The 24997-nt window shown below is 50.9% G+C and overlaps 2 protein-coding genes across 7 annotated transcripts in view; one reads left to right on the forward strand and one right to left on the reverse strand.

Moving 5' to 3' along the window:
- Positions 1-23062, forward strand: RFC2 (replication factor C subunit 2). Of its 3 annotated transcripts, none has more exons than XM_081054025.1 (11): positions 1-2077; positions 4940-5009; positions 6685-6726; positions 7048-7154; positions 9871-9972; positions 11010-11110; positions 16714-16871; positions 17075-17140; positions 18538-18618; positions 19789-19902; positions 21209-23062. In XM_081054025.1, the coding sequence occupies exons 1-11, from the start codon at positions 1911-1913 to the stop codon at positions 21317-21319; spliced, it is 1119 nt and encodes a 372-aa protein (XP_080910151.1). In that variant the 5' UTR covers positions 1-1910; the 3' UTR covers positions 21320-23062. The 3 variants fall into 3 exon arrangements, with proteins under 3 accessions (XP_080910151.1, XP_080910150.1, XP_080910152.1); XM_081054024.1 differs by lacking the exon at positions 21209-23062 and adding an exon at positions 20238-21178; XM_081054026.1 differs by lacking the exon at positions 1-2077 and adding an exon at positions 2232-2454 and having other exon boundaries at positions 21209-22053.
- LAT2 (linker for activation of T cells family member 2) overlaps positions 23019-24997 on the reverse strand; it is a 14023-nt gene continuing 12044 nt past the window's right edge. For 2 of the 4 annotated variants that reach the window (XM_081054032.1, XM_081054034.1), the window contains exon 13: positions 23019-23797. The gene's annotated coding sequence lies outside the window, so the exon portion shown is untranslated. Of the gene's footprint in view, positions 23825-24997 lie in introns of all 4 variants that reach the window. The other 2 variants (XM_081054035.1, XM_081054033.1) reach the window with 1 other exon arrangement.

Consider the following 24997-nt stretch of genomic DNA (forward strand, 5'->3'; position numbering starts at 1 on the left):
GGAGCCCATATTTATTTGAATGACTAATCAATCAGGTAGAACACAAGGTCTTCCATCTGTTATGTATTGAGGACGAAAAAGGGGTCACATACTAAACCTAACAAGTTCAGGAGAGGCCCTCATGGTGGGCCTTACAAACTGAGACCGAAAGTTAACCACACAGGATGGTTTGAACATAAAAATTTCTAACTGAAAGCAGGCCATGGTGGGTAGTCACGTCCTAGGCCTGTAGCTTCCTTGACAAAGGTCACTCTTTACCTCAAGTGAGCCTGTCTGTTGTCTTTTTGCATCTAAGATAACATACCTTTGAAATGTCAGCATAATCTTCTTTTCCAGACCCCTCAAGGCACAGCTGCTGGCACCACAGAGACCACAGAGGCCCTCATTGTTATCTTGTTGCCATCTCTATGTTGCTCTAAACGTTAATTATTAACTAGCCTTATTAACTAGCCTGTACCCCGATATAAAGAAGTATGTTTCTCTATTTTGCCTTTTGATCCAATCCCAGAGATTTCCCTGCTTTGCTTTTCCCGCCCCTTTAAATGGACCACCAATAAGTTTCATATAACCTTCCTCCTTTGATTCTAATGTATAAAATAAGCTGCAAAAATGCCATTCTCTGGAGCATTTTCTCAAATTCTCCATTGAGATTTTGCTTCTCAGCAATTGTCCCCAGTTTGGCTCAAATAAACTCATAAAAATTACAGATTTGGCAGTTTATCTTAACAATATACAGATTTTAATCGCTGATGGAAGGAAAACAGTCATGGGGCTTTGATCAGTCCTCTTGTGAAAGCACCCCAGTTCCTCACAGCTCGCCCAAACTGTTCAGGAAACGTGGATCCTCACTGTTGATTAAAGACCCTGCAATTGAACATTTACAGCGCACCGGGCCTTGTGCTAAGCAATGAGGCTAGAGATGAATAGGTCCCAATCCTTGCCTTGAATTCAGGCATTAAAGCCAGTTTTTACCCCAAAACTGTAATGCAATGTGGTAAGTGCAATAAAATACAATCTTATTCGCATTGCTTCGGCAGCATTGTGGGGAATGAACCCTGGCTCCACCACTTGCAACCTAAATGACATTGGACAAATGGCTTAATGATTCTCAAGCCTGTTTCTTCATCTGTAAAATGAGAATACTATGAATATCCACGTCGTATTATTATTATGACATTTGGGCTATGGGAGAAAATATTAGTTCAATGGGTAGGAAACCAGCCCAAAAGAATGCTGAAAACACTTTTGAATCTGAAGTACCTATTTCTCTGAAATGAAAATGAGTCACATTTTATAGAGGGACAATTGTGTCCTCTGCAAAATGGGAGTAATTCACATGTGGCAGCATTGTTAGAGTTCCCTGATGATAAACATCAAGTTCCAGGGCGCAGGAGCCCACTCAATGGGAGCTGCTATTGCATCGGAACATTCTGAGCAGTCGGAAAACTGGGCCCCGGCAGGTTCCAGATGTCGGGTTTCCGCCACCCAGCACCGTGGGACGTCGGTCCTAGTCCGTGTACGCCGCTGGGTCCTGCATTTGGGTGGAACGCGCACAGGCCACCGCTCCTCCCTGCACCCGCAGCACGCTCCTACCCCGCCAGCCGCCTGCGCGCTGCCCCCGCGGCGCAGCGGCTCCACGGCCCGCGCGGAGGCCTCCCTGCAAGTCACACAAAAACGAAAACCACCGAATGTCCCTTTCTCGAGCGACCTCCCTTCTAGGAAGGCGATGCGGTCGGGTCTCGCTTTCCTCTCTCGCCCAGGCCGGACGCCAGGTCTCCCATAGCAACCGTGGCCACTAGCAACGGGGGAACCCGCCGGGCTGGTGCTCTCTGCGCAGGCGCGGAAGGGGGCGGGCACCAGGCTCCGCTCGCGCCCGGCGTCCCTCGCGTCTCTAGGGCGGGACTTGCGTGATGGCGTCATGCGGCGGGGCCGCGGGCGGCGGGAAGAGCGGCGCGAGGATGGAGGTGCAGGAAAGCGTCGGCGGCGCGGGCGAGTCCGGGGCTCGGGGCCCTGCCCCTGCCCCTGCCCCCGCCCCCACCAGGGTCCCCGGCAGCGCCGGCCACTACGAGCTGCCGTGGTGAGGGTCCGGGCCCTAAACGATCGGTGTTCTGGGCGCGTGGGTGGGCGAGCGGCCGGCGTTTCCCGGGGGAACCCTGGGGCGGGCGCTCGTTGGGGCGGGCGCCCGAGCGGAGCAGGGGCTCCAGGGGGCGTCCAGGACGTTATCATGTGGTGGGGGCGAGGCACGTGGGTCGCTGAGCCCGCCCGGGGTCGAGAGTGCAGTGCCGGTCGTGACCATCCACTGGGCGCCGGCGGCGACTCGCTGTCACTCGGCGGGAAGCGTCGGACGCCGCCCCGGGGCTACCGGAGTGCGGGAGGCCGCGCGTCCTTCTGTGCCGCGTGGCTTTAGAAGCATCCTGGGCAGCTGGGGGGGACTTGCGAAATTACCTGGCACAGGTGTGGTGCGGGCGAGCTTCGCCCTCGTGCGCGGTGACGGCCGCCCGCTGTCCTCTGCGCGCGGTGACGGTCGCCCGCTGTCCTCTGCGCGCGGTGACGGTCGCCCGCTGTCCTCTGCGCGCGGTGACGGTCGCCCGCTGTCCTCTGCGGGGTGACGGCCGCCCGCTGTCCTCTGCGCGCGGTGACGGCCGCCCGCTGTCCTCTGGGCGCGGTGACGGTCGCCCGCTGTCCTCTGCGCGCGGTGACGGTCGCCCGCTGTCCTCTGCGCGCGGTGACGGTCGCCCGCTGTCCTCTGCGCGCGGTGACGGCCGCCCGCTGTCCTCTGCGCGCGGTGACGGCCGCCCGCTGTCCTCTGGGCGCGGTGACGGTCGCCCGCTGTCCTCTGCGCGCGGTGACGGTCGCCCGCTGTCCTCTGCGCGCGGTGACGGTCGCTCGCTGTCCTCTGCGCGCGGTGACGGTCGCTCGCTGTCCTCTGGGCGCGGTGACGGTCGCCCGCTGTCCTCTGGGCGCGGTGACGGTCGCCCGCTGTCCTCTGCGCGCGGTGACGGTCGCTCGCTGTCCTCTGTGCGTGGTGACGGTCGCTCGCTGTCCTCTGCGCATCCCCCTACCTCCCGCCCACCCTCTTCTTGACGAGAGCAGATGCCTAAGCCGGGCGCGGTGGAGCTTGTTGGAATACCCGCAGCCGCGCGGCGGGGCCCCCAGCCCCAGGCCACACGAGTCCATTGAGCCCTGGAAGTGAGACTCGTCCGACTTGAGACGGGCTCTAAGTGTACAAAATGCTCCTGCATGTCCAGGACTTAGTGTTAAGAAAAACTCAGTAATTTTTATGTTGATTACATGTTGGGAATAATATTTTTAATATATTAGGTTCAGTAAATTGTGTTAGTAAAATTTACGTCATCTGTTTTCTTTTTACCTTTTTTAACGTTGCTACCAGAAAGTTTAAAATTACACACATGGCTTGCATTTTCCATGCCCAGCACTGGGAGGGTGATTCAGTACACAAAACAAACTGCTGTCGTGGAGCTTACATTTGATAGAGAAAGACAAAGTAAAAAATAAACAAGTAGACATACAGAGGATGCCAAAAAAAAAAGTATACACAGTTTAAGAAAGGAAAAAGCTATGAAAATCATAATACTCAATATATGCTGATAACAAAAGATGAATACAAATCATGTATGACTTCTGCAATTACAAGAGCTGCTCAAAGTGTTACCATCAGTGTAATTGTAATACAGTTTTTTTCCTTTCTTCAAATGTGAATGCATTGTTTTTGGCCTCCTGTGTATATAGTATATTTGATGGTGCCAGCTGCTATGGAGTAAATAGCTGTGGTATTCAGGGAAGGCCTTTGATGAGATGATATTTGAGCAAAGACCTGAACTATGTGGAGAAAACTTGCAGGGAGATGGAGCAGCTATGAAGGCCCTGAAGGAGGAACATCGCGTTAAAAGTTCAGCTCAAAGTTAAGCTCCTGACATTCCCTCCTCTGGGGTTCCACAGCCTTTGGTTTCGATAACCAGGTTAGCACTGTAGTAGGACTCGCTAAGCTCCAGCTCTACCAGTGGGAAAGCCCTTTCGAGCAAGAACCACGTCTTGCTCATCTCTGTACCTTCTGCTTTCCTCCCTTTGGGATCTCTAACTCCTTTCACAGTGCTTGGCATCTGGAAGGGGCTGAGTATGAAGAATAAATGAGTAGGAACGAGCATGCTCCATCTGCTGGTCTTGGAGGAGAGCTGTCACTTTCCCACAGTATGTGACAAACAGGCTTCTTTGTATGCAGCCTCTTCTGGAGCAGAACTAGCACCTGCAGAGGGAGCAAGCTGAGGGTAAATCAGGGAGTTTTGCAAAGGGCAGAGGAAGTCTTGAAGGTCAAGTCATTGCAAATCTACTTCCACTTATATTCTCAGAGCTAAAGAAAGTCATTTTCTCTCATAGCGTAGCTTGCTTATTCCTCTGAAAGAAGTATTGATCTGACTAGGCCACTAGCCTGTCCACACCACATGGCCCAAGAGGGTGCCAGGGTAGTAGGTCTGTGGTTTCTGTCTAGCCAGCCCTGCTGTGTACCTGGCACAAGTCCGCAGAAACTGGCAGGTAAGGGATGAGAAGAACCTTCGGTTGCACCCATGTCTGACAGATCAAATGGTGTCAGTGCCACGTGTACTGGACCTCTATTGTGACGGGCAGACTGAATTGCCACACAGTGTCACATTGGTCCAGATGGCCTGCGCTGGCCCTTCTCCAGCAACAACAGGTGTTTCTATGCTGTGGCAGGTTTGATGCTTTTGGGGTGTAACTCTCATGCACTTCTCAAATGGCTCTTGGGCACCTCCTTCAATTTAAAACCTGCAGCCATTTTGGTATATTTTTATTGAATGTATGTCATCTAGCAAAGCTCTCAGGATCGCTGTCGTTCGGTGCTTTCTTTTGGGTAGTGTAAAAATAGCCATGTCAACATCTTTATGTGTTTTCTTAAAAACAGGGTAGAAAAATATAGACCAGTAAAATTGAATGAAATTGTCGGGAATGAAGACACCGTGAGCAGGCTGGAGGTGAGTGATTTTTTTTTATAGGTGAACTTATGTCGGTTATTGTGGCTTTGATAAGCAGAGGCACTTGGAGAAAGACAGATATATAGTGAGTGTGCGGGGCTGAGCCACCGATCCAGAATGGAGGGAGTGGGAGGCATTGAGTTTGGAGACAACTGTGAGTGGTGGGACTTCAGATGTTTGAAAGGCTGGCTTATTGGAGATGGCTTATCAGACTTGTTTTGTATTCTTCAGGAGCAAGGGTGGCAAACTCTGTAAAGGCCGATTAATAGATACTTTAGGCTTTTTGCAAACCATGTAAAGTCTTGGTCAGATATTCTTTATTTTTTCAAACTCCTTTAAATCTGTGAAAACCATTCTTAGCTAGGGGGCTGGCCTCAGGTTGGATGACCCCCACTCCCTTCACACCCCTTCCACCTTAGTTTGCCAGCCCCTGCCTAGAGGGACTAAGTGACATGGCAGGCAGAGATGTTTAGCAAGCGTTGATTTAGGTGGAATCTAGAAGTCCCACTATCTGATACATGACAGAGGTAGTCTCTGTAGTAATGGGGGCTTAGACTTTAATGGCTAAAAAGGTGTTTATTTTACACATTTATTCATTTCACAAGTATTCAACTATCTTCTCTGGGCCAGATAACGGTGTGGGATTAGGACCTGTTGATACAATGGTGAACAGAATAGACTTGATCCCTGCCTGTGTGGGGTTTTTAGTCTAATGGGGGCAGCGCTGAGGTCAGCAGGCCATGTGACAAGCACTGTGCTAGAAGAGGCACGGGGCGCGGTGGGGGGACCACAGGGGGCGTTCCGAGAGGAGCTAGCCTGCTCACACTGTGTCCCTTCCGAAGGAGAAGGAGTGATACCAAAGTTAAATGAGTGGGAGTTAGTCACACTTCGGGATGAGGGGAGGAGGCAGCAGCAATAGCCTGTGCAGAGGCCCTGAGGTGAGACTTCCAGGCTTGTTCTTAGGGAGGAAAATGCCATCTGATTGGATACAGTGCAGTGCTTTCCTGACATTAATGTGCATACGAATTGCCCGGGATCTTGTTAAAATGCAGATTCTGGCCCAGTAGTTGTGGAGTGAGGCCAGATTGTGCGTTTCTGGCAAGCTCCCAGGGGGTGCGGGCACTGCTGGTCCATGGTCACCGAGTCTGCAGGGCACACATAGTGGAGCGCGTGAGAAACAGCGGGGGAGGCCGCGGGATCCAGGCTGAGCAGGGCCTCCTGAGCCACGGGTAAGAGTTTGGCTTCATGATGAGGACAGTAAGGAGTCGTCCAAGGGGTTCAGTCTGGTAAAAATGTTTTAATTAGGTGCATATTTTAGGAAAGTGGTTGTGGTAACAGTATGGGAAATGGATTGGGGCCGGGCAAGACTTGAGGCAAGGAGACCAGTTAATGGCCCGTTGAAAGTGATCCAGGCAAGAGGTACTGGGCTACGAAAGTGGAAGTGGGGCTGAAGGGAAGAAAACGGACGTGAGATAGAGGGGAAAGAAAGACTAAGCCTGGGAAATGGAGGTGCTGTGCCGGGTGAGGGATTCAGTGATCGCCGGGTTCTTGGTTGGGGCCGCAGGGGTGAGGCATTAACAGTCCACGGAGGGGTAACCGTGGGCGAGGCCTCCAGAACTACTTGGCTCTTCATGTTTTCAGGTTAACCAGTTGTAATGAACGTTTCTTCTTTCAGGTCTTTGCCAGAGAAGGGAATGTGCCCAATATTATCATTGCGGTAAGTACTGGGTCCTGGCCCTGCTGGACGTCTTGGAGGCTCATGTTCGCTTCCCTCTGAAGTGCTTTCTTGTGCACAGAGCTTCCTCCTCGGGGAGGCCCATTACTACCAGAGCCCTTACAGTCCCCTCGGCAAAGGGAAACGTTTCACACAAGTTGGTCAGGAGGCCTATGGGTTGATTGCTATATTGATTTGCTGTGTGCTATGTATTGGGGTTAAAGGTTCAAGGGGGAGTCGAGTGCAAACAGGTGAACAGTAAATTTGGAGCTACGTTAAGTTCATTCTGTTGGCTTGAAGCACTTATGGAGATCTCATTCCTAGGGGCCTCCGGGAACTGGCAAAACCACAAGCATCCTGTGTTTGGCACGAGCCCTTCTGGGCCCAGCTCTCAAGGATGCTGTTTTGGAACTCAATGCCTCAAATGACAGGTACCGTCTGGAGTTAGGCCTGAAGGGCAATGAGTGTTTTACATTTTGAATTGTTACAGAAACAGCCTTTTTTCCATTCTGTGTTGTACGTGGAGCTTGCCTGGCCAGCTCTGTGTTTTCCTTTAATCCTTCCCAGTGAAAGAGTGGGAATTGCTTGTTCGTTGAGGTTATGTCATAGGCACTTGACTTGCTGCTTTACTTTTCTTTTTTTTTTTTTTCACTTTACTTTTCTAATGGAAATTTAAACTACTATTTTAAATTGTGGTAAAATACACATAACTTAAAATTTACCATTTTACTCATTTTTAAGTGCACAGTTCAGTAGTGTTATGTATATTGACATTGTTGTGCAGCTGATCTCCTGATCTTTTTCATCGTGCAAAACTGAAACTATATCCATTAAACAACACCCCATTCCCCCTTTCCCAACCCCTGGCAGCCACCATTCTACTTTCTGTTTCTATGAACTTGACTTGTAGGTGCCTCATATCAATGGTTTTATACAGTATTTGTCTTTTTGTGGCTGGCTTAGCATAATGTCCTCAGGTTTCATCCATGTTGTAGCATGTGTCAGAATTTCATTCCTTTTAAGGCTGAATGATATTCCATTGTGTATATATACCACCACATTTAGCTTATCCATTCATCCATTGATGGATACTTGGGTTGATTTAATCTTTGGATATTGTGATTGTGAATAATGCTTCTATGAACATAGGTATACAAATATCTTTCCACGACCCTGCTTTCAGTTTTTTGGGGTAAATATTTAGAAATAGAATTACTGGATTATTTGGTAATTCTGTTAATTTTGGGGGGACTTCCATACTTTTCCATAGTGGCCACACCATTTTACATTCCCACCAGCAGTGCTCAAGGGTTCCAGTTTCTCCACACCTTCACTGACACTTGTTATTTTCTGGTTTGTTGGTGTTATTAGTAGTTATCCTAATGGGTGTGAGGTGCTGGTTTACTTTTTAGACATGAAATAATAGAGGATTATGAAATGAGGACCTGTTCAATGTCTGCTAAGTCTGCCTTTGGTTATTCCTTGAAGTTGAGGCTCTCAGCACTTTAGTTGTTCTGGTTTTAAAGATCTGTGTATACTTGAAACAGGCAATGTCCTTGGAATGTAACTAACTCTGCTCATCAACTGTCATGGATGAGCCTGTAATCTCTCCATTTTGTCAATCCCGATCCCAGATGTCAGACACAATTAGGTTCTAGCTCATCATCACCTCGTGTTCTTTTCACATTTGCATTATCAAACTCACTATTTTTGAAAACTGGTGGCTCATAATTTTGTTGAAGAGGGAATGGTTCATGATTGCAAAGTATTTTTATTTTTAGATTTATAAATATATATTTGAATAATCAATACAATGACTTTTTTCCATTTCCATATCATGTTTCCTTGTAGTCACCTTTGTATACACACCTGCCTTCAGCTTTCGATCACTTGCAAACTTCCTGTTGAGTGGTTAACTGGATGAAAATGTGTTTAGTTTTTGTCCTTAAAAATAGATTGTTCACTCCTTGATTCTTTTTTTTAATTTCTTTTTTATTAAAATATAGTTAATATACAATGTTATATTAGTTTCAGGTATACAACGTACTTATTCAACATTTATATTTCTAATTAAGTGATCACCATGATACGAGTAAGTCTAGTACCCGTCTGACTCAAGATTATTCAGTATTATTGACTACATTCCCTATTCTGTACATTACATAGGGACTTAATTGAATTTAAAAATCAATTAAGGGACTTAATTGATTTTTAAAATACGGAACAGTTTGTGAATTTATGTGTCATTCTTGCCCAGGGACTATGCTAGTCTTCTCTTTGTTGTCCAGTTTTAGTATATGTGCTGCTGAAGAGACATACTCCTTGGTTAAGGTTGAGAAAATTCATCCAGGATTTTGGCATCTGAGGAAACATAATCTGAGGTGTTGCTTATTATGTGATCAGTTTCACCATTATTAGAATCTGGCGTGCTATTTGTCTCTCTGCAGTAATTTTCTGATTTGTCTAATTATGAAACATCTTTCTCTGTCAGTTTCTTCCTCATTGACATTGTGAGTGGAAAATGAAAAGTTCGGAATTTTTAGTTGTGGTCAATGAAAGCTTTAAAAAAATAACAAAGATGATGTATCTGAACTTCTTTCATATCTTCTAGAAAGATAATGCAGTACCTCAAGCAACACAATAAAAAAATGAAGGATGAGATAATAGTATTTTCCCCCACTGTTGTATTACTCTTCTGGGCAATTCCATCTTTCTTTCATTTTCTTATTATTTTAGTAATTTTTAGCATACCTGAGAATAATTGATGAGTAGTGGTGAAATAATTACCAGAATGATGAAATAGCAGTTTCAAGATTTGGAAGAATAAGATGTCTAAGACTTTAAAATATATCTTAGATTAATTATAACATCACTCAATGGACCCATCTGGTAATCACAAGATAAAATGAGTTCCATTATGTTTTAAAAAGTAGGTAAATTTTTTCTTTGTACTTCTGAAGACCTCCAAGAAGGAATAAAAGTAATGAAATTTCAATTCTTACAAATAATTAGAATGGCTCAAAAAGGAAACTTAAAAACTAAAACTGGGTCCATCATGATATACTGAGGGTTAGAAGTTCCTGTGAAGGTAATTGAATTTGGATTTATCTCAGAAGATGACAATTAAATTCTGGCTCATTGTTTCAGGGGAATTGATGTCGTGAGGAACAAAATCAAAATGTTTGCCCAACAGAAAGTCACCCTTCCCAGAGGGCGACACAAGGTCATCGTTCTGGATGAAGCAGACAGGTAGGGTGCTTTGCCAGTACATGTTGACCTTGCTCTCTAAATCTCTCATCGGGCTTTGTTAAACCAGGAGTAAAAGCTCCCGCCTTTGCGTCTCGCATCTTCAGAAGCCATTGAATAGGGGCCTGCACCTTAAAGCTGCCGTCATTAACTTACAAACATTTGTCTGAGACCCTCAGTCAATGTGTTTGTTCCAGCATCAGTCACACGAGTAATTTCAATGATACATATTTTTTTATTGTGGTGAAATACACATAACATAAAATTTACCATTTTTAACCATTTTAAAGTGCATAATTCAGTGGCCTTTAGTACCATTCACAATGTCGTACAACCATTACCGTATAAATGAAAAGTTGTAAATGACATTAAATAAAACAGTAACTCATATTATTTGAAGAAACTTTAGAAAATATTGTTAATATCTTGCTTTATTTCTTCTTTTTCTACACTATGCATTTTTATACATGGTTGAGATCATAATATATAAAATTTTTGTACCGTTTTTCCTTTTAATATAAAAAGCTGTGTTCCATGTTATTGTAATCTTATTTGAAAATAGTTTGCAATTGCCACATTCCATAGTATCAGTGCATCTTAACCATTTTATTGTAACATTATTTATAGCAATAATAGCAACTGACATTTATTGAGCACTTACATGTAAGCATTTACATTCTGCCAGGCACTCTGCTAAACATGTAACCTGTTAGTTCCTCATTTAATTGTCATAATAACCCTCTGCAGTAGGCGGTATCATTAGTTCCTTGTAGGTGATAGATGACATTTAGGCTCAGATAATTGGCCTGTGGTCCCACAGCTAGCAGACGAAGGAGCTGCAAGGTGAGCCCAGGCAGCCCGACTGCAGCACCTCCATCTGCCCATGTGCAGACTGCCTGTGTGAGACCCAGACGGGGTCCTGGAGAGAGGCTGGGCATCCTAGGTCAAGAGGTCAGGTGTCCCAGGGTCTAGGAAGGGATGTGTGTCCAGTGGGCCCTGAGTCCCAGTTACAAACTGTGCCCTTTTGTTTGTCTTCTCAGCATGACTGATGGAGCCCAGCAAGCTTTGAGGAGAACAATGGAAATCTACTCCAAAACGACGCGTTTTGCGCTTGCTTGTAATGCTTCAGATAAAATCATAGGTGAGGGTAAGCTTGGGGTGGGTTGGTATCCAGATGGTGCTCACCTTGGCTCTTTAGCAGCGGGAGAGTGGGCACTTTTTGATTGCCTATTGTGGGCCGAGCCCTGTATAAAACTTTTTCGTTTAATCTTATATAATTCTTTGCGGAGGTATTACTAGCTTCACATTAGCGATGAGAAAACTGGAGCTCAGAGGGGTTGGGTAGTTTGCCCAGAGTCACACAGCAAGTGGAAGAGCTGGGATCGGAACCCCAAGTCTGTCTGACTCTTGCACCATTGCAGGCATATGTGACATTTTGATATCCTGTGTACAGTGTCCTAGTCGCCGCCCCTGTCCAATGTGTTCCTGCACTTTCTGTGTGTCTGAGCACTTGGCCGGCATCATGTGTGCACACCTGGCATGGTTATTACCAGGAAATGCCTTACCTGTAAAACCAGGGTAGCTTTCTCTCTGACCTGGAGCCCTGACCTTCCAGCTTCCTCCCTCCCTCCCTCCCTCCCTCCCTCCCTCCCTCCCTCCCTCCCTCCCTCCCTCCTTCCCTCCCAGCAAGCTCTGTTTCCTCAGTGCTTTGAGCCCTCCCCTCTCAGCGTCTCAGCTTCTTGCTGCTTTCACATCCTTCCCTTTCTGATACAGAGTGGGACACAGTCCAGCTTTCTGTCACCATTTCTCACAGCTCTCTTGTCCCACTGTCCTTGCCTCATGTCTGCCCTGCTAAACCCCAGCCTGTGTGCTCAGCCATCTGACTCCCCTATCTCCACCTGGGCCATCCTGCGCTGCTTCAGACAGGCAGGTTACCAACCGTGAAGCTCCCGCAAAGTTGGCAGGTTCTCTTTTATCAGGAATCCTTTATGTCCATTTACCTTCCCCAGATAGTGTTTGTCCATTCATTTATTCAGCCATTCCACTCAACAAGCACTTACTCTCAGTAGGTGTCAGGCACTGCTAGTGCGGAACATAGAGGTTAGTGAGAAACGTTCTCTACCTTCGTGGCACCGATGGTGGCAGAGGAAACTGCTAAAAGTTCTTGATTGATGTGTATGTGTGTAGCTTGTCTTAGCCAGTGGTAAGACAAGTCTGTGACGGCAGGAGCGGTGTTATACTTAGAGACCCCCCCCCAATGCAGTTTGCATAGGCTGTGCATTAGGGAATTTTCAGTGGTTTGAAACTGTACTTGGTGGAGAAAGCTCTGGCCCTCCCTTTTCATGAAATTAATTTTTTTGATGCATACAGCATTCAGATTATTTTTAATTTTTAAAATGATAATAGCAAACAAAAATGAAATCGCTAAAGAAATTTATTTCTTAACATTAGAAGAAATGGTTCATGATCAGATTGCCGCAGAGGTGATTTATGAAACTTAGTAACTGAACCTTACTTCTGTTCCTAGAGTCATACAGTTAAAAGAGAAGCGTACTTTCTTTGAGGAAGACCATGGCTGTCTTATTCTGACATGTATTAAATTCTGTGAATTCAGCTTTTAGTACTTATCAAAAGGTAAAAATCAACTAAAGGAAACTTCTAGTGTAGTTAGAATATTACCTGTTTTGGTGTATGAACTCCAGTTTCGAATCAGTCTTTCTCTCCTCTGTGCTGATAAACCAAATGTGTAGATAAGGTTCAGTTGTGAGGCTTCCTGATTTCAGATAAGCTGAGATGGACTAACTCTTAGGAAAGCTGCTGTTTGAAAAGTCCCATGCACTCGACAGATGCTGAGCACATTCTACCTACACAGCATCTACTTTGCAAAGGGCACAGCGGAGGCAGCAGATCTGTGTGAGGCTCTGTCCCTGCCCTCCAGGAGCTCGCGCACGGCTAGGAGAGGGTCCCTGGCCTCCAGGAGTTCACGCACGGCTAGGAGAGGGTCCCTGGCCTCCAGGAGTTCGCGCACGGCTAGGAGAGGGTCCCTGGCCTCCAGGAGTTCGCGCACGGCTAGGAGAGGGTCCCTGGCCTCCAGGAGCTCGCGCACGGCTAGGAGAGGGTCCCTGGCCTCCAGGAGTTCGCGCACGGCTAGGAGAGGGTCCCTGGCCTCCAGGAGTTCACGCACGGCTAGGAGAGGGTCCCTGGCCTCCAGGAGTTCACGCACGGCTAGGAGAGGGTCCCTGGCCTCCAGGAGTTCACGCACGGCTAGGAGAGGGTCCCTGGCCTCCTGGAGTTCACGCACGGCTAGGAGAGGGTCCCTGGCCTCCTGGAGTTCACGCACGGCTAGGAGAGGGTTCCTGGCCTCCAGGAGCTCGCCCACGGCTAGGAGAGGGTCCCTGGCCTCCAGGAGTTCACGCACGGCTAGGAGAGGGTCCCTGGCCTCCAGGAGTTCACGCACGGCTAGGAGAGGGTCCCTGCCCTCCAGGAGTTCGCGCACGGCTAGGAGAGGGTCCCTGCCCTCCAGGAGCTCGCCCACGGCTAGGAGAGGGTCCCTGGCCTCCAGGAGCTCACGCACGGCTAGGAGAGGGTTCCTGGCCTCCAGGAGCTCGCCCACGGCTAGGAGAGGGTCCCTGCCCTCCAGGAGTTCGCGCACGGCTAGGAGAGGGTCCCTGGCCTCCAGGAGCTCACGCACGGCTAGGAGAGGGTCCCTGGCCTCCAGGAGCTCACGCACGGCTAGGAGAGGGTCCCTGGCCTCCAGGAGTTCACGCACGGCTAGGAGAGGGTCCCTGGCCTCCAGGAGTTCACGCACGGCTAGGAGAGGGTCCCTGGCCTCCTGGAGTTCACGCACGGCTAGGAGAGGGTCCCTGGCCTCCTGGAGTTCACGCACGGCTAGGAGAGGGTTCCTGGCCTCCAGGAGCTCGCCCACGGCTAGGAGAGGGTCCCTGGCCTCCAGGAGTTCGCGCACGGCTAGGAGAGGGTCCCTGGCCTCCAGGAGTTCACGCACGGCTAGGAGAGGGTCCCTGCCCTCCAGGAGTTCGCGCACGGCTAGGAGAGGGTCCCTGCCCTCCAGGAGCTCGCCCACGGCTAGGAGAGGGTCCCTGGCCTCCAGGAGCTCACGCACGGCTAGGAGAGGGTTCCTGGCCTCCAGGAGCTCGCCCACGGCTAGGAGAGGGTCCCTGGCCTCCAGGAGCTCGCCCACGGCTAGGAGAGGGTCCCTGGCCTCCAGGAGCTCACGCACGGCTAGGAGAGGGTTCCTGGCCTCCAGGAGCTCGCCCACGGCTAGGAGAGGGTCCCTGGCCTCCAGGAGCTCGCCCACGGCTAGGAGAGGGTCCCTGGCCTCCAGGAATTCACGCACGGCTAGGAGAGGGTTCCTGACCTCCAGGAGCTCGCCCACGGCTAGGAGAGGGTCCCTGGCCTCCAGGAGCTCACGCACGGCTAGGAGAGGGTCCCTGGCCTCCAGGAATTCACGCACGGCTAGGAGAGGGTTCCTGACCTCCAGGAGCTCGCGCACGGCTAGGAGAGGGTCCCTGGCCTCCAGGAATTCACGCACGGCTAGGAGAGGGTTCCTGACCTCCAGGAGCTCGCCCACGGCTAGGAGAGGGTCCCTGGCCTCCAGGAGCTCACGCACGGCTAGGAGAGGGTCCCTGGCCTCCAGGAATTCACGCACGGCTAGGAGAGGGTCCCTGGCCTCCAGGAGCTCGCGCACGGCTAGGAGAGGGTCCCTGGCCTCCAGGAGTTCACGCACGGCTAGGAGAGGGTCCCTGGCCTCCAGGAGCTCACGCACGGCTAGGAGAGGGTCCCTGGCCTCCAGGAGTTCACGCACGGCTAGGAGAGGGTCCCTGGCCTCCAGGAGTTCACGCACGGCTAGGAGAGGGTCCCTGGCCTCCAGGAGCTCGCGCACGGCTAGGAGAGGGTCCCTGGCCTCCAGGAGTTCGCGCAAGGCTAGGAGAGGGGCTCTAGAACCAGCACGCCCTGAGCCATCCCAGTTGTCGTTTGGCTCCTCACCACCACAGCCAGCCCCTCACCAAAATCCAATCCAAGGTCATCCCACTTCTCCAGTGTCTTGAACCCACAGCCCTCTTTGCCTCACTGTTTCTCCCTGTCACCGGTACACTTTTGCACCCTAGTCACCAGCTGGCTGCCAGGGTCATCTCAGCACACGCCTGACCTCGCCATTACCCAGCTTACCTCTCTAGGGGTCTCCCATTGCCCACAGAGCCATACCCCCCGCCACCCGCAGGCTGCACAGAGGACCCCGTTGCCCGCAGAGCCATCCCCCCACCCGCAGGCTGCACAGAGGACCCCGTTGCCCGCAGAGCCACCCCCCGACCCGTGGGCTGCACACAGGGCCCTGTTGCCCGCAGAGCCGCCCCCCACCCGCAGGCTGCACACAGGACCCCGTTGCCCGTAGAGCCGCCCCCCCACCCTCATCTGTTACTCATGCGCCGCAGCCTCAGCATGTCACGGTCCCCAAGGCCCCTAGGCCCTTTCCGCACTCTCTCCTCTGAATGTGCTGTTCCTTCTGCTTTTCCAGCTCCTCCCTAAAGACTCTGCTCAGAACTCACCTCTACCGTGAAGCTCCCCTCCTCCAGGCTGAGCTGATGGTTCTCTGGCCTGGGCTCCCAGAGGTGTTCTAGCAGCCTCTGCCACGGCCCTGTCCTGGTGTGTTGTAACTTTCCTGTTTATGTCCCTCTGTCCTGATGAACTTAAGCTCTGAGGAGCCAGCACCTCATCACAATATTCACCCTCTGCATCTCCAACACCTGGGGCGGTAACTGGTTTCTTTAATGCAAATAAGCTAACGGGAACGTGTTCCTTGACAGTGTGTGTGAACACAGGAGGGGAGGGCGCACCAGTCTGGGAAGATCTGGGCCGGCTCCGTGAGGAGGGGTGTGAGAGGAGCTTTCCGTGATGGTTTTGATTTAAATGGGAAGAAACTGGGGCAAGGACATCCTGAATGGGAAGAGCCAGACCTCCAGGAGAGGCAAAGTCTGTTCCTGTAGGGACAAGGTACCCGCTGTGGGGTTAGAGCAGAAACGGGTGAGGTGTGCAGAAGATGTAACCTACGAGGCTCAGAGGTAGACTGTAGTGTAACGTTAGGCTATGGAAAGGTTTGCCTTGGCAGGAAGAGGTAGCAGATCCAAACATTTTGTGGAAGGCCAGTGTGGCACCAGATGGGGGATGAATCAAGGAGAGAGAGCACATTGGGGCTTGGGGAGCACAGAGACGCTACTGTCGTGGTCTGCACCGAAGGTGAAGGACAGCTTCCAGAGTTCTGCATTCGTATGGCTAACGGTTGTCAGCGCCGGCTGCGGTCAGAGTGTCCTGTGCAGCTTGAAATAAACCACACAGGTGTCTCATGCTCACCCGACTGGCTGGCTCGCGACCTGCCCAGACGGGCCCCAACATCCAGCACACGGAGATCTGGAGTCCACCTGGGCCAGCAGTGCCTCACCTCCGGGCTGTGGCATGTGGGGGTCTCTTTCCTGGAGGAGCTGACCCTTAGGAAGCTGTGGCCGCCACGGTCCGCCCGGGCAGTGCCGGCTGAGGCCTCTCGTGTGGCTTATTGGTTGGCATTTTGAAATTTAGCCCTGATTCCTTAGGCACTCGGAGCATTTGCTGGGTAGTGAGTGGTGCTGGCGTGACTGGGCCATGCAGGTTGTGCAGCTGCTGCCGAGGAACTAAACCAGCGGAGCGACGCCACCCTTGGCCAGCGGCGCCTCACCCTCTTCCTGTTTCTGTCAGAGCCCATCCAGTCCCGCTGCGCCGTTCTCCGCTACACCAAGCTGACCGACGCTCAGATCCTTGCAAGGTTAATGAGTGTGATCGACAAGGAGAAGGTGCAGTACACTGACGATGGTCTGGAAGCCATCATCTTCACTGCCCAGGGAGACATGAGGCAGGTGTGTGCGGTCTCAGGCGCGGACCCCCTCGGGGGAAGGGGGAGCGACTGCTGCGCACAGCGAGCATAGGCCGAGTGGTGAGCGTGGACCCCACCGCACTGCTGGGACCCTGTGCTCCCTGCCTGCGGGGAGGGTGCTCAGCTGAGGGACTGGGGAGGGCCGGGAAGGAAACTCACCCTGCGTGTGTTTTTGTTCCTTGACAGGCACTGAACAACTTGCAGTCTACTTTCTCGGGATTCGGCTTTATTAACAGTGAGAATGTGTTCAAGGTACAAACCTGGCTTGGGCATCACAGCCTACAAAAGCAGCATTATTTGGGACCCGGGGGTGGGGGTGGCAGTGCTGGACGGAAGGGGACACACAGGCTGCCGCCACTGCTGGGCCTCGACCTCGCTGGGTGGTGGGTGCCCTGCTCCCATTTGCCCACTTTGTTCCCTACACTGGAGGGCTGGGCAGGACGTTGGGGTGCCACCCGTGTGGTAAGTGGGAGGACCGCGTTGCTGCCTCAGGCCCAATGCTGGCTGCTTTCCCTGCGTCCCCGATCTCACGACGGCCCTGCACACAGATGTTCTCATCGGCATTTTGTGTGGAGGATACAGGCTCGGGGGTCTGCCCAAGGTCATCCAGCCTCGAACCAGGAGGGAGCACAGCGCTTTCCCTGCTTTATCCTCGCAGGCTCTGGCTCCCACCCCGGCTGGCAACTCCTCGCCTGGAGGGTGGGGCGAATCTCTTTAAAGCCAAGCCGTGGGAAAAGATTCTCACTCTCCCACATTGGCAAAAGGATTTTTGTTTGGGGGAATACTTTTTAAAACTGGCTACCACGTCCTGACAACTCTGTGTCTGATTTTCCCCTTATTTGGGGATAGAAATTGGGTACGGCTGTCCATTCAGTCTGTAGCTCTTTCTTACCAAGTTTGCGTGTACAGAAAACTGCTTACAGCCTCTGCGTAGACCTTGGCAGTGATGTGTTTTCAAGGTCACTGAGAGGAACTTCCTTAGTCACCTAGTGCCAGCGAAGGTCTCGTCTCATCCTGGAGCACAGCCTTTCCAGAGGGCTCTGAAAACCAGGCCTTCTGAGGGAAGTCAATTGAACTGGGAAAAGAAGGCCACGGCAGGCTTAGGTGCTATCTGGAGACATCAGAAGACTTTCATTTCGGTTAAGTGTCGATCCGCACTAGAGGGTGGGCTCAGGCCAGTCGGGGCTGCAGGAGGTCGCCTTTGTGCTCGGGGACAGTTGCATCCCCACCCAGCCGGTCATGCTGAGGTGGGGGCCCTGTCTGGGGAGAGCCGATGCCCATTCTGGTGGGAGACTAGCCACAAAGACCTCCCGTCTGAAGTGGGCACTGAGTGGTGCCGGGCAAGTCCAAGGGATCCAAGACGTGACTGATGGCTTTAGAGCTGCCGCCGGGCGAGAGTGCTCGTTGGCCCTTGTGCTTGAGAGTCTGTGACCTGGCGTCAGAAGCCTCCCTCACTGCAGTGGGTCCTGTCAACGTCATGCTCTTCCTGTCTGGTGACTTGTGTGCTGGTGAGAGGGACTTCCCCAGCCTGGGGCAATGAGAAAGGCCAGCTGAGAGGCTGCTTATGTGGATGGCCTAGCAGTTGGCGTGTCAGGGCCCCTCCTCAGATGGTCCCCTCGCCCCTGACACCTGCCTTTCCCTTTGGTCAGGTCTGCGACGAGCCCCACCCCCTGCTGGTGAAGGAGATGATCCAGCACTGTGTGAAGGCCAATATCGACGAAGCCTACAAGGTCTGCCCCCGCCCCCTCTGCGGGGACCTTCACTTCCAGCTCCTAGGCAGGGCCACCCGAGGGGGCTCCCTGTGCGAGGGGCTTACATGCATTGCTCCCCTTAATTCTTAAAGTGGGTACTGTGACCGAGAGAGGCTAAATCACACTGTTTAAAAGTAGTAGAATTGGAATTCTACTATAATTCAGTTTTTCTATGCTCCAAGAGGAATTCGTTCACCTAAGACATGAGGAAAGACCAGCCCAACTCCTTACTTGGCATGAAGCCATTTCCCTCCCAGTTGAGGGGAGATTTCCCCTCCGTCCTCCCAAAGAACACGGGAATGGGCATCTTGGGACCCAGCAGTCATGGGTCATCCAAGAGAGGGGGGGACCAGGGGTTTCTGGCCTGGTCATAGAGCCTGGTCCTGTGAGCAGGTTCCAGTGGGCATTGGGGTTCAAGCCACCCTCCAGTCCCATGGGTGGCAGTGGTGTGATTTAAGGCCATTGGTCTGATCCCAGCAGGTTTCCTTCCCACTAAATTAGACTAGTAGCTGGCTGAGCTCAGGGCAAGGCTGGACCTAATGTGAAACTGGAGTGTAAGGCAGGGAGACGGAGGCAGAGCCCAGGCACAGGATGGGGTTACCGAGAAGCTGAAGGAAGTCTTCAGGTTTATGCACACCGCTTCCTGCCCCCTGAATTCGCCCCGAGATGCCAAAGCGAAGGCACCTGCAGTGCAGATGGGGGGGGGGGTTGAGGCCCCGATGACAGCTGTCGCCTCCGTCCCAGTGCGCGTCTGTCCAGGGCTGCTCCTGCAGCGATGGTCAGCACTGGCAGCTCGGGGAAGCGCAGCAGACAGCTTCTGCTTCCGCTCCGGGGCATGCTGGGATGGTTAATAAGGTTTAAGAGCCGTGGCTACAGTAGTAGACATTGCAATGCATTTTAAACCATTGGCAGTATGTTCTCTGCCTGCTGGGAAAATCAACTAAGTTACCCCACATGATCTAAAGCCCGTGGCTCCCCCAGCGGCTCCGTGGCATTCAGCTAATCCTCAGAATCACTGGGGTTTTCTGGGTGACCTGTCCTCCCAGCAGTGTGACGGGCCCAGGGCTGCTGCGGCTGTCGCCTCGTGTCCCCTGAGTGTCCCTGTCATCTACAGAGAGCAGCAGCCTCACTGCACCTTCTTTCATCTAGATCCTCGCTCACCTGTGGCATCTCGGCTACTCACCGGAAGACATCATTGGCAACGTTTTTCGAGTGTGTAAAACCTTCCAAATGGCAGAATATTTGAAACTGGAGTTTATTAAGGTCAGTGAGAGTATGGCAATGCCTGTCTCCCTAAGAACGTGGGCCACACTGCAGTTTTCTCTGTTTTGCTCATGGCCTGGCACCGGGAGGACACTCAGTGAGGGTGGCTGCCTGTCCTGGGGGATAGCAGTTTGTTTAAGCCGATTCTGCTAGTGAGTGACCTTAGTTCCTTAGGGTGACTCTCTTCACTGGGGATTTGTTTGTTCATCTTTAAGGTCAGGTTAATTAAGATGTAATTTACACAGTAACTTTAGCCTCTTAGGTGTATTCTGCTGACAAAATGATTCGTGTACACATGACTAATCCCCCCACCAAATTCCTGTGCTCCTTTGTAGTCCTCTCCTCCCTCTAGCATCTGGCAACCACTGGTCTACTTTCTTTTTGGGGGACGGAATTTTCCAGAATGTCGTATACATGGAATCAAGCAGAAGAGGAGCCTTTTGAGTCTGGCTTTTTTCACGTAGTTTAATGCATTTTGTTGTTGCGCGTCAGTGGGTCGTTCCTTTTTATTGCTGGATGGTGTTCCATTGTATGGACGTAGCCGTGTGTGTGTTCACAGTTGAAGGACTTTTGGGTTTCGGTGACTGAATAAAGCCACTATAACTATAAACATTTGTGTACATGAATGAGTGTGAATGTGAACCTAAACTTTTGTTTCCTTTGGGTAAATTCCCAGGAGGTGAGATTGCTGGCTCATAGGGTAAGTGTAAGTTTAACTTTGTAAGAAACCCACAGTATTTCCCAAGGTGGCCATAGTGTTGTGTGTGCCACCAGCAGTGTGTGAGGGCTTCGGCTGGTTCACACCCAGCCAGCACTCGAAATGCTCAGGTGGGGTTTTAAAGCCATTCTCATAGACGAGTAGAGATGGCTTGTGGCTTTAATTTGCATTTCCCAGTAACTAATGAGGTCAAGCACTTTTTCATGTGCTTATTTGCCATCTAGAATCTTCTTTGATGAAGCATTTGCTCAAATCTACCAGTTTTTAATTGAGTTGTTTTCTTAATACTGAGTTCTGAGAATTCCTTATATATTCTGGATGCAAGTCTTTTATCAGGCATGTGTCTTATAAATATTTTAATATTTTCTCTAAGCCTGGCTTTTCTTTTCCTTAACAGTATCTTGCACGGAAATATCAACACCCTTTTAGGAAATAAAGTGATATTTAGTTAAACATAGTCAATGACAACTTAAGAGTTCATTTTCTAGTTGGAGTTTGAGTTCATTGCAACAATTCTGAGTAAATTATTAAAAAAAATAAACTCCTCCCTCATTTATTAACCAGACTTAACTTTCATTTGTTTTTCAGGAAATTGGATATACTCATATGAAAATAGCAGAAGGTGTGAACTCCCTTCTGCAGATGGCAGGGCTCCTGGCCAGGCTGTGTCAGAAGACAATGGCCCCGGTGGCCAGTTAGAGTGGCGAACTCATTGACTGGGTTACAAGAACACCGGAAAGACAGGCGTCACAGCCTTCTGCTTTGGGAGGATATGCTGCCCAGCCTGGCCCTGGAACGTGCCTTCCTCTGACACACCGTGGGAGGCCTTCCCGATGCTTCCACACTTCTCCACGAGCATCTGCACTCAGCTCTAGAATGAGGGATGTGTTGATGTGGGGAGGGCCCCAGAGAACCTCCCAGGCAGGGCACCCAGTGTGGGCGTGTGTGAGCATTTGAGCTAATAAAACCATACAATTTTGTCGGCCATAATGTGGCAACACTTTACGCAAGGAGAGCCAGCTTTCTGTCCTGTGCGTGCCCCTCACCTCCTGCAAGTAGAAAACGTGAGTCAGGTAACAGACTGGACAAGTTAGTCTCCGTTTTTCTAGAGGTCTGGAGGGCGGCTCTGTGGGGTGAGGGCAGGGTTTGTTGTAATTTACTGACTATTTAGAAAAACTCAGAACAGCCCGTGGTCATGAGCCCTTCAGAAAGGACTTACAGGAACCACCGGAAAATGATGCAATTCAGGCACATAGGAAACGCCTGCCCACTCGCCTTTTCTGTGCAGTGCGTGTTGCTTTAGAGATTCCCAGTGAATTTTATCTTAACTTGTAGAATTGGGGGGTTTTGTTTTTTGCAAGATACTATCTTTTCCATTTTTTTAAATTATGAAAAATATTTGTACGTAAAAGAGAATGATACAGTGAACCTTCACATATTCATTATCCATCGTGACACTTCACCAGCATGTGGCCAGTGTTGTTTCCTCTGTATTCCCCCCATGTCACCCCACTCTGGGATTGTCCTGAAGCAAATCGCAGACATCACTTTAGAGGGAGTTTCTGAGGAGGGGCTGGGGGTGACTCAGCTTCTGTGATTAGTGGTCTCATGTGAAAAGCTTTGATTGGAAACATACTTGTGTGACATGCTGGCCCTTCCTGCACTGTGGGCTCCCAGACGCAGGGCCACCGCGGTGTGGCCACATGCGCCTGCTGTACATAGTGTAGAGCAGCTGGGCGGTGGCCCGGGTGCTTTTCTCTCCCCTTCCAAGCTCGACTGTTCACTGGCTCTGCTACTCCAGCCTGAACCTCCAGAGCAGGAGGAAGCAGGGAGAGGAAGGCCCGTCCCTCCCAGGCTGCTTGTCACTGGCCCACACCACATTGTTGGGTAGGGACATAAAAGGCTGCGAGATTATTGATTCTGTTTGGGTATCAATTAAGAGGCGAGTAATACAATTAAGGTCCTCAAAAACAGCAAGGTGACGGTTTACAAAATACACATACTTTCTCAATCTTATTTTCTTATCAGGAGCCTTGGGACCCCTGTGAGAGAAAGAAATGGTTGTGCCTGGTTTGTGGGTGACGAGCTAGAGCCACCTCGCAGCCTTGCCACACTCCTGCTCAGAGCTAAGCTGTCTTCTCTGAGCTTGTGAGGTCAGGACTTGAGGGTGTGAAGTGACAAGTGGTCAGCAGTTGTGTTCTAGATGTTTTTCTTTTCATTTCCTAACTTGGCGTTAACTTCTCATGGAAAGTGAATGGTGCAGCATCCTGGAAAGAGGGCTGGACTTGGGGACCCAGGTCCTGTCCCCAGTTCTCGCTCTGTCCAGGCCTCAGGGTCCCTTTCTATGAAACTAGAAGGTTTTACACCAAGCAGGGAAAGCAGACACTGGAGAATTGCTGCTCTTAAACTAAAATTTTTATTGAGACATTTTGATTGGCGAAGGCATTTTGTTACTCTGACTGGCTTTTCTGAGTCAAGGTCCCATTGGGCCCCTGCCCTTCCCCTGAGATAGTCATGCTCTCCAATAGCTGAGCCACCGCCAGCCCTGGAGCAGAGGAGGGCACCACTGCCCCACCCTCCTGCCCCTTCCGCAGAACTGCCACTGTCCAAGCAGACGTGCCCACTGAAGGGGCATGAAGACAAGTGTTCCTCAGTGAAGAGACCCAAAGAAAGGAGCTCCAGGGCTCCCCCTAACTGCTGAAATTAAGTACATATAATGCTTGTAAGAGACAAGATAGTCTCTACCGTGGAATGTAGAGTATTAAATATGGCTTCACCTATATAAATTAACTGTACAAGTTTATCGATCACAAAAAATATCCCAGCAACTAACATTAGTAAGCAATTTGGGGTCCAAATCCAAAGGAAATAAGATGAACAGCAGTGTTGCTCAATGTTTTAGATGTGGGGATAGGGGTGCAACTGGCCGAGTGCTGGGCAGCTAATCATGGCAGGAGCTGAGCTGCCCTTGGCACCAGGCTCCTGTCCTGCCCCAGGGAAGCTGATTCCACGTGAGTGCCCTTTCCCAGGCTGGATCCCCCACGGCCTGAGGGCTGGTCCTTGGGACATGTTGGCGCACCGAGTAGAAACGGAGGCGGGCCCCAGGAGTCCAGCAGCTCTGAAGAAGTGACTGTTGGGAGGCAGTCAATTGTCCAGTGAGCTTGGTGTTCCTTGGCTCTGTTCAGTGACGACAAAAAGCGTTGGCTAAAAGGAAAAGGTTTGCTTCGGCTAGCACTTTGTTCCCTCAGCTGGCTTGGTAAGGGGGGGCCACAGCTATGGCAGCGCGGGGGCCCTCCCACAGCTGGGCTGGGGAGACAGCCCGCCTGTCAAGCAGCTGCAGCTGTTTTCTTCCAGGAGCTTCCACGTTGCGTTTGAAATCCTAACTGCTCCTGGGAGCTGCCGAGGCCCAGGTGCTTCCAACCTGCCTTCAGTCTGCAGCCCGACTTCTCTGACTTTAGGCGTAGATCCCGAACGGCCCGTTTCCTACTCCCCCTGCACGTCCTCTCCAATTGAACGTCCCAGAAATAAACTGGCCTTGCCCACAAAACCCAGTGGCCAAAAGAGACACCCTGTCATTGCTCAGGCAAAAACCTGCGGTCCTCTCCAGCTCTCCTCGCACCCACACCCAGTGCGTCTGAGGCCTACAGACTCCACAACACTACCTCCCGCGCCCACCTCCTGCCTCGGCCTCCACTTACTGGCCTCCCTGCTCCCACTGCTGTCCCCCTGTACGGTCGTGCCTTGGTATTCTCGGGGCATTGGTTCCAGGACCCCCCCCCCCACACGCACATGCACAGAGATACCCAAACTCCAGCAGATGCTGAATCCCTTAGGTCAAAAGGTGCAGTGTGTGCGTATCACCCATATTTACAGAGAGGCTACAGCAAGGCACCCCTACGTAGCACTTCATTTGTGTGGATTCAGTGTAATGCTTGGCATGTGGCAAATTCAAGTTTTGTTTTTTAGAACTTTCTGAGATTTTTTTCCAAAAATGTTTCATCCTAGGTTGGTTGAATCCACAGATGCAAAAACCTACGGATATGGCCGGCTGACTGTATTCATTTCTCTACTCAGTAGTCCGTGGTCCTTTAGAAACCACGTCATCCTTCTGTTTCAAACCTTCCCATGCCCAGCCCCCCCATCTCAGAAATCCCCCCCACCCCATGCTGGCCCTGCATATGTGGCCTGCACCTCCTTTCTGCTTCTCTCCCACTCCTCCCATCACCTCCCACCCCACTGTGGGAGCCTCTGGGCACGCTGGTCCCTCTGTGGTTCCCACAGGGTGGGGAGCGGCTCCAAAGCCTTCCCTGGCCTCCGTACTTAACACACCAGCACCACGTTACTTCCTGCCTCTTCCTGTCCTGTTTGTCTCCACAG

This window comes from Rhinolophus hipposideros, assembly GCF_964194185.1.
Source record: "Rhinolophus hipposideros genome assembly, chromosome: 7".
Classification (NCBI taxonomy): domain Eukaryota; kingdom Metazoa; phylum Chordata; class Mammalia; order Chiroptera; family Rhinolophidae; genus Rhinolophus; species Rhinolophus hipposideros.

Bases quoted from the DNA above. Each gene is read 5' to 3' on its own strand.
- RFC2 (XM_081054024.1), top strand. From the start codon at position 1,911: ATGGCGTCATGCGGCGGGGCCGCGGGCGGCGGGAAGAGCGGCGCGAGG. The intron at 7,155-9,870 runs GTACCGTCTGGA...TCATTGTTTCAG, and splicing joins CTCAATGCCTCAAATGACAG to GGGAATTGATGTCGTGAGGA. The intron at 19,903-20,237 runs GTCAGTGAGAGT...GCTCCTTTGTAG, and splicing joins TGAAACTGGAGTTTATTAAG to TCCTCTCCTCCCTCTAGCAT.